Genomic DNA, 8,963 nt, shown 5'->3' with positions numbered 1-8,963 from the left:
AACATTACTTACTGCCTTTTGTATCTCGTGACTTTTATTGTACGTGTGTGTGTGTGTGTGTGTGTGTGTGTGTGTGTGTGCGCTTATTTTTCAGTTGATCGGTCAATGTTTGCTTTTTCTTTTTCTGTTGTTGTTGCTGTTGTTGTTGTTGTTTTTGTTGTTGTTATTATCATTATCATTATCATCACCACCAGCATCTTATTTCCTGTTCTCCTCCTCCTCCTCCTCCTCCTCCTCCTCCTCTCCGTGACTGTTGTGGTTCGTAAAACGTGATCTTTGCAGATTCTTTTCATATTAATTCACGTTTCTCGTAATAATGTCCTCCTCCTCCTCTTCCTCCTCCTCCTCCTCCTCCTCCTCCTCCTCCTGTCCTCGTCGCTCATTCATGGTTACCTGTCCATCACGTGGCGCCAGGTGTGGGCGTTGTAGCAAGTTTCATCCAGGACTCGTTTCAATGTTTGTCCTTGAAAGTCTCTGCTAATGAGATGTAGAATTTCATGTCCCTCCTTTTTTGAGACATTACAATAAGCCGTTGAAGTTTATTATCAGTGTTTTTTTTTTTCTTGTTTTTTTTTTTCTTTTTCGATGTTGTTGTTGTTGGTGGTGGTAGTGGTGGTGTTTGTTGTTGTTTTGTTAGCGTGATTTGATAGATGGTGGTGATGAAAATAACATTAATAATGATGATAATAATAAGAGTAAATAATAACGAGATTTTTAGGCGCCGTAGAGAGCTGGAGATAAACAAATGAATGACTGGGAGGTGGAGTGAATGAGTGAATGGGGATGAGTGTCAACAGTGTTATCTTTCCTTCCCTGAGAACCCGCCCGTGTGTTGCCTTTTGTCCCTGTCTGGTGATTCCGTCCTCTGTTCCTGATAAAATAGGGGAGATTAAGCCTTTTTATCCTTTTATTCAAGTTTTTTTCTGTCTTTCTTCCTTTTTTTCGTGAGGAAGAGAGAGAGAGAGAGAGAGAGAGAGAGAGAGGCTCCGCAAGACTCCGATAAAATGTAGATGTCTTTTTTGTTGTTGTTATTGTTGTACCCATTTCTTTTTTTCTTTTAAGGGAGAGGGAGAGGGAAAGGGGTGTTTCTGTGCTGGGTGATAACTTTACCTGCAGAAGAGACGAGCCAGGACACGTGAGAAGAGGCGATAAGGAGTGATGAAATGCAGGCTGTGGTTGTGTTGTTGCTACCTGTGTGTGTGTGTGTGTGTGTGTGTGTGTGAGGCTCGTATTTGTAATTGATATCTGTGGGTGAATGTATGTGTGGATGGACGGAAGAAAGAAAGGAAGGAAAGATGTAACTCTCTCTCTCTCTCTCTCTCTCTCTCTCTCTCTCTCTCTCTCTCTCTCTCTCTCTCTCTCTCTCTCTCTCTCTCTCTCTCTCATCCATATAAATCGAGGGAAGGATTACTGCAGTCATTCCCGCGCCCAGAGATGCAAGTCTTAAGGGGCAACAAGACAAATAAGGTGTGGTCTCTCTCTTCTTCATTAGTCGACTGTTCTTTTCATCCCTCGTGTGGGCTTCCCCTGCCGAGCTCCCCAACAAGAGTACTGGGTTTGCTACATGTGACTAGACGTACCCAATCCCCGTGTTCTGCGACGCTTTGCTCTCCCGCCGCGACTGTTTTCAAAGGCCACAGAGATGATAAGCTGGGTTCTCAAGAGTGTTTCTCCTGTTAATAATGTAGAGGTCTTACTAATTTGTCACTAGAACCATTGAAATTGTCTTTTTGAAATCGCCATTTGAACTGGGGCCTTTTGGTTTGTTCTCTCGGTTAATGAAAATAAATAAATAAACAAAATAACTGAAAAAAATAAATGGAAACTAGACTAAACTAAAATACATTAAAATAAGGACGCTAAATCACACACACACACACACACACACACACACCCTTCATACACACACACAATAACGACAATAAATAAAAAAAAAAAGGGACATGAAGGGATTCGAACACGTGACACCATCCTTGTTACGCGAGAGCTTTACCACTGAGCCAGAGTGGAGAAACACAATTAAATAACACTCACCCACGTAATCAGGAGTGCCCAGAATCTCGCGCACTTCCCTTCCCGGAGTGAGAAGGCGCGAGATCTCAAAGTCACACAGCTTGACGTCACAATCCGGGAACTCCCCCATCAACACCAGGTTCTGCGGCTGTGGGAGGAGAGAGAGAGAGTGAGAGGCTGTGGCGGAGGGAGAGGAATAGACAATGCTGCGTAGGGTGTGGCTGGGAGGGGGAAGGGAAGGAAGGAGAGACAGAGAGGGATGTGGGATGTTTTTCAAGGGGGAAGAGACTGAAAATTGAGGGAAAGCGGAGAGAGAGAGAGAGAGAGAGAGAGAGAGAGATTAGCTGGAAGGCAGTGAATAAATACAATAATACACTTGAAATTGAATACTCAAGAACATAAGAACATAAGAACATAACATAAGAAATAAGGGAAGCTGCAAGAAGCGACCAGGCTTACCCGTGGCAGTCCCTGTATGAAACACTCCTACCTATTTCCACCTATCATCCCCATCCATAAACTTGTCTAATCTTCTCTTAAAGCTCTCTAGTGTCCTAGCACTAACTACATGATTACTGAGTCCGTTCCACTCATCTACCACTCTATTCGAGAACCAATTTTTTCCTATCTCCTTCCTAAACCTAAATTTTTCAAGCTTGAACCCGTTATTTCTTGTTCTACCCTGGTTGCTGATCCTAAGAATTTTGCTTACATCTCCCTTGTTATAACCCTTATACCACTTAAAGACCTCTATCAGGTCCCCTCTTAACCTACGTCTCTCTAGAGAATGTAAATTTAACCGCTTCAGCCTCGCTTCGTAAGGAATACTCCTCATCCCCTGTATCCTTTTAGTCATTCTCCTCTGTACTGATTCTAATAGACCTATATCTTTCCTGTAATGTGGGGACCAGAACTGCACAGCGTAGTCTAGATGAGGTCTGACCAGCGCCAAGTATAACTTTAATATTACCTCCGGCCTTCTACTTTTAACACTCCTAAAAATGAATCCTAGTACCCTATTTGCCTTGTTTCTGGCTTCTATGCATTGTTTCCCTAGACGGAGTTCAGAGCTAACTATAACTCCTAAATCTTTCTCGTACCCTGTACCTACCAGAGTTTGGGTGTTTAATGTGTACCTATTGTGTGGGTTTCCTCTACCTACGCTAAGCACTTTGCATTTATTGATATTAAATTGCATTTGCCATCTATCCGTCCATTCATTCATTCTATCTAAGTCTGTCTGCAAGGCGATGGCATCCGCTTCTGACCTAATTAATCTACCTATCTTTGTGTCATCCGCAAATTTACTAACATCGCTATTAATTCCACTATCCAAGTCATTGATATATATTAGAAATAATAATGGCCCTAATACTGATCCCTGTGGCACCCCACTAATGACATGACCCCACTCGGATTTCGAGCCGTTTATTAGCAATCTCTGTCGCCTGTTACCAAGCCATGACCCTATCCAACCTAACACCTTCCCATCTATCCCGTGCGCCCTAACCTTTCTCAGGAGCCTTTGATGGGGCACCTTGTCGAATGCTTTACTAAAGTCCAGATATAAGATATCATAACTATCTCCATTATCTACTGGATTATCTCAACTGGATTAATAACGAAGAATACATTGAATTTACACCTATAGAGCACCTGTGGCTGACTTACCTGTATGAGAAGGGAAAAAAGAAATACGACAAAAACTTATTCTCACAAGATAACAGAAACCTAACAACGGGGCCGCCAGGAACACTATAAGGTTATGAAGGGTCCACTAATAGGCCTAACGAGCTCATCCAGCCTTGTGACTCGAGAAGGAACGAGAGGAAGAGAAGGAAGGCAATAAGTAAGAGAAATTTCGCTATTGTGTTTTTGTTTTCTATTTTCTTATCTTGAAATTTATTTGTTTCCTTATGTTATGTATTTGATTCTTCCCTTTTCTTTCCTCACCAGCATCACAGCCAGCTTTGTACTATCCTCCTCCTCCTCCTCCTCCTCCTCCTCCTCCTCCTCCTCCTCCTCCTCCTCCTCCTCTCGTTCGTCTTCGTCAAGGTACAAGTTTGTGGAATAATAATAGTTTTTTTTTCCCTCTATTATGTAACTTGACTTGTGTTTACGTTGTGTGTGTGTGTGTGTGTGTGTGTGTGTGTGTGTGTGTGTGTGTGTGTGTGTGTGTGTGTACGCAACGAGTTTCTTATTTCCAAATTATATAAGATTGAACGATTTGCCATTAAAGAGAGAGAGAGAGAGAGAGAGAGAGAGAGAGAGAGAGAGAGAGAGAGAGAGAGAGAGAGAGAGAGAGAGAGAGAGAGAGAGAGAGAGAGAGACGAAAGCCAAAAGAATGACACAATATAAAAAGAAAAGAGAGGAAGAGAAAAAATCGAGAGGGATGGAGGAGGCAGTCAAGAGGAAGGAAGGAAGGAAGGAAGGAAGGGGAGAGAAAGAAGACGATGATAAAGAGAAAATATAATGAAAACGCCAAAAGATAGTCACTAAACTGGATAGTCAAGAAGAATATTAACAATACTCTCCATCCTACACACACACACATACACACACACACACACACACACACACACACACACACAAAGAGGTAAAGAAGAGGAAAAAGAAGATTTGCAGTTTAGAAGACGTCTGCGTATTTGCTGTCTCCTCCTCCTCCTCCTCCTCTTCTTCCTCTTTCTCTTCCTCTTCCTCTTCCTCTTCCCTTCCTCCCCTTCCTCCTCTTCCTCTGGTTTCATGTCTAGAGAAATAGAGAGAGAAAATATCTCCACTCATTCATCACATTCCTCTCTCTCTCTCTCTCTCTCTCTCTCTCTCTCTCTCTCTCTCTCTCTCTCTCTCTCTCTCTCTCTCTCTCCTATTATTCTCCCTATCCAAACATTTTTCACGCTTTTCTATCATCATTTTCTCATTATTCCATTTCCATCTTGTCTCTTCTCTTGTTACCCTTTTCTTTCGTCCTTCCTATGCACTCTTTTATTTCTTTTTATCGCTGTTCTCGTTTTCTCTTCAATGATTTCGATTTGTATTTATTTCTATTCCGTTTTTTTTTTTTTTTACATCGTTTATTTTTTCTTCCCCCATTTCCAATATCTCAACCATTTAACAACGCACAATACAACAATTTTACACTTCCTCACTTTTTTTCCCCGTCAGTGTAAGAGGAACGTATGTTTAGTTTAATCCCCGAGACGAATTGGATCCTCTTGAAGTGGCATTGGACCGTGTATGGCGCGCAATCTGAGGCCGGAAAATCGTAGCTTACTTAATCAAATCCTGAAGCAAAGGTCACGTTATCCTCTCCATCCTTGCCTCCTTTGCTGTTTGTTCATGCTGCTCCTCCTCCTCCTCCTCCTGCCCTTCCACAGTTTTTTTTCTTTCTGGGTTCCTTTTTTTTTTGGTTATTGATTATTTTACGTTGTTTGTTACTTTTTTTTTCATATCACGTTCGTTTTTATGCAAGTTCGAATCCGAATCAATATGTGTTTGGTTTCATATCACTGACGTGCGGTGCCTTGTGTCAATCAGTGACAGCATTCAGAACATAAAAACACAAGAAAATAGGGGAGTTTATGTACAAGAAGCCAAGTACGTCCTCCTATTATCCCTATCCATGAATCTATCTTTTATTTTAAAGCTCATTATTGACTCTACATAAAGTCTATTCCAGTCATCTACTACTGAATTTATGAACCAGTTTCTTCATATTTCTTTTTTAAATCTGACTTTTCAAGCTTGAACCCGCTACTTCTAGTCCTTTTTCTGATTATATAAGATATTTCTGAGTGTGCTGGTAGACGAAGGAAGGGAGGGAGGGAGGGGGTTGTGGAGCTGGAGTCAAGGGATAGCGGGAAGGAAATGATACTGGCTGCAAGGGTCAGTGGTGAGAACACAAGGAGGGAGAAAGATAAGGGAGACGGAGGAATCACTGCAAAGAACGATGGGAGGGAGAGAAAGAGAGGTGTTGCAGTTAACAGAGAACATTCCCTGCAGAGTCAAGGGGAACTGAATCGTGTCTTTGGGTGTCCATCAGGCAAGAGGCAGCCACGGCAAGGGTGTGGGTACTGTGAGTGAGAGCAGGCGGGTGTCAGGCCTCCCACGCAGGGCACCACTTAGTTATTCAGGAACGGTGTGGGAGGCGAGGCTCTTGGTAGCGTGAGGGGGTTGTCCAGGGTCGTCCAGGGTCGTTTAGGGTGGTGCAGGGTTCGTCTTGTGGTCGTCCTCCCTTCTACTTCACAGGTTCGTTCGCTCCTCCCTCTCACTCCTGGCTCCGGTCACTCCTTCCACTCCTTCTCCGCTCACTCCCCAACCCTTGACCTCCTCGTCTGTACTCCCACATGCCCGGTCCTTCAAGGTTACGTTCCGAACACACACACACAAACACAAGAGTTCTTATCGCCACCACCGCGCTCCTTCCACCTCGCCCTTCCCTCTGCGTCCCTTCACGATGAAATAAATAGCTCCGTGTTGCTTCAAGGGGAAGTCAAGGCCAGGCAGGAGGGAATGATAGGTAATCTTGCGTCACTTTTCGTCTGTAAATACGCACGTTTCTTTTTACACAAGTCCGAGTGCGTGTTGTGTTTTGTTACTTAAGGAGTGCATGTCATTTTCTTTTTTTCCTTTCATAAATAGTGAATGTGAGAAGGAAAGAATAAAGGAATGAGGCATAATTAGAATACTAGGACTATTGAAGGGAGGTTGTACAGCAGAGGGTAAGCATTGCAAGTCAAAATTACGTCTTTTAGTTGCTACAGATGTTTGACTGTATGACTTGTAAATCCAGGGATGTAAGAAAGGGATAAAGATTAATGGAGGATGGCGTAATAAGAAAGAAAAGATACAATGGTGGAATAAAATAAAGGAATTGGAAAGACAGAAGAAGAACAAGAACAAGAATAGACGAAAAAAGAAAAAAGGGAGAGAAGAAAAAAAAGAAAACAAAGAAAAACAAAGCAAAAGAAAGAAAGAAAAATAAAGGAGAAGAAAGAGAAGATACTAGAAGGATAATCGAACAAGAAAACAAGAAAATATCACAGAGGATCGACCATATGACACTTCTTCCCATAGCATATTGACCTTCATCGTGACCCTGACCTCACCGCCCTCACCTGTGTCCCTGCGTGAAATAATTATACGACAAAACCGGTCACAGATTCGTTCCGGAGTGTGTGGCCCATTCATAAAGGTGTGAGGCGGATTGTGACTGTGCTCGACGGGGGGGCGGGGATGAGGCAGCAGGGGAGGGCACAAGAGCGTGAAGGAACCAGTCAATGTGAGTCAGGGTCCTATTAGGAGTCCTACAAAGGGGTCCTATTGAGTTTGTCCTTTGTCTTCTTGTTTTGCTTTGATTTTTTTTTTTTTTACGAGTTTCTGAATGAGTGCTCCGTTTTCTTTCTTTCTGGAGTGGAAGAGAGAAAATGGAGAAAAGTTAGAGCAGGAAAAATATTGAGTCTGTCTTTTTTCTTTTCATTTTGCCAGGAGGGGTTATTTTTACGAGTTTCTGAATGAGTCCTACATTGTTTTATCTTTAGTATGGAAAAGAAAACGGGGGAAAAATGGAACAAGAAAGAAAATGTCTTTTTTTTTTCTTTTCTCATTTTGCAGCGATTTTTTTGTTCTTCGAGTTTTTGAATAAGTGCTACATTGTCACGCAAATGGAAAAAAAAGAAGGAAGAGAGACTAGAACAAGGAAAAAGAAGAAATAGAAAAAAAAATGGAGGTAGATAAGTTAACGTGAAAGAAAGACAAAATAAACTGACATGCATGATGAAAATTTGTCTCAAGTTTCATCTCACTAATTTATTTATCTCTATCATTTATCATTTATTTATTATTGTTATTATTTATTATCTATTTATCTATTATTGTTAATTCTGTTTGTCACTTTCCTCTTACATTCTTTTCAGGAAGGAGGACGAGGAGGAGGAGGAGAAGTAGGAGGAAGACCCTTGTGGAAGTGGCACAGGAGGAGGAAGAGGAGGCGAAGCAAGAGAAGCGTAAGTATACCAAGTTCTGTTTGTTTGCTTCAATTTCTTATTAGTTTATTTATTTATTTATTTTTTCGGTTTCCTTTATATGTATCTTTTCCACCAGAGCTGCAGTCGAGGTGAAAATAAAAAAAAAAGTAGGTATTTCCTCAACTATATCCATTTCGTTATTATGTTACAAATAAGTAAAATAAATGCAAAAATAGTTATGGCGAACGTTAGAAAAAAAAATACAAGGTTTGCAGTAAAAGATATATGTAAACATCTTCATTTTTGTACATTTATCAAAAATTTTACGAATAAATGAGGTGAAAACTAAATAATTTTAAGGAACTGAGTGCATGGCGTTATCTCAAGATAGGAAAGGAGTGAAAGAGGAGGAAGAGGAGGAAGAGGATGAGGAGGAGGAGGAGGAGGAGGAGGAGGAGGAGGAGGAGGAGGATGCGTGCGAAATGTACCAACCACTATTTAACCACACACACACACACACACACACACACACACACACACACACACACACACACACACACACACACACATTCTCAGACACTCATACCTCAGAACAAAACTTTCCCCAACATGGCCACGAGCCGCCAGCAGGAGACGTGGCCTGGCTACCTGAGGGTGGGTCTTTACAGGGAAAATCTACTACTTAAGGGCCTCAAGGTGTCTGACGAGGACTATAAAACCCCTTCCTTGTTCGTTTAACCTGCTCGCCAGTCTGATCCTTAGCTACTGGACCTTATCGGAGGCTGTAAGGTCAAGGAGGTCATCCATAGAGGGTCCTTCCTGTCCCCCAGCGCCCACATAGTCATCAGGGCATCCCGTGGTGTATGCCTTGTTATCCAGCTACTAGATACACTGCATTCAGGGAAGGTTAGGTCAGGTTAGGTTACGTTAGATGTAGTTGGGTTAGGTTAGGTTAGGTTAGGTTGGGCTAGGTTAGGTTAGGTTAGA

The 8,963-nt window shown here is 42.1% G+C and overlaps 1 protein-coding gene across 1 annotated transcript in view; it reads right to left on the bottom strand.

Moving 5' to 3' along the window:
* Positions 1–8,963, bottom strand: part of LOC135093733 (muscle M-line assembly protein unc-89-like) — a 158,990-nt gene that overhangs the window by 27,555 nt on the left and 122,472 nt on the right. Inside the window, exon 4 of the mRNA XM_063993275.1 lies at positions 2,035–2,161. Coding sequence (XP_063849345.1) covers positions 2,035–2,161 — 127 coding nt within the window. The remainder of the gene's footprint in view (positions 1–2,034; positions 2,162–8,963) is intronic.

The sequence above is a fragment of the Scylla paramamosain genome, chromosome 43 (genome assembly GCF_035594125.1).
Source record: "Scylla paramamosain isolate STU-SP2022 chromosome 43, ASM3559412v1, whole genome shotgun sequence".
Classification (NCBI taxonomy): domain Eukaryota; kingdom Metazoa; phylum Arthropoda; class Malacostraca; order Decapoda; family Portunidae; genus Scylla; species Scylla paramamosain.
This window is presented reverse-complemented; position numbering and strand designations above follow the sequence as displayed.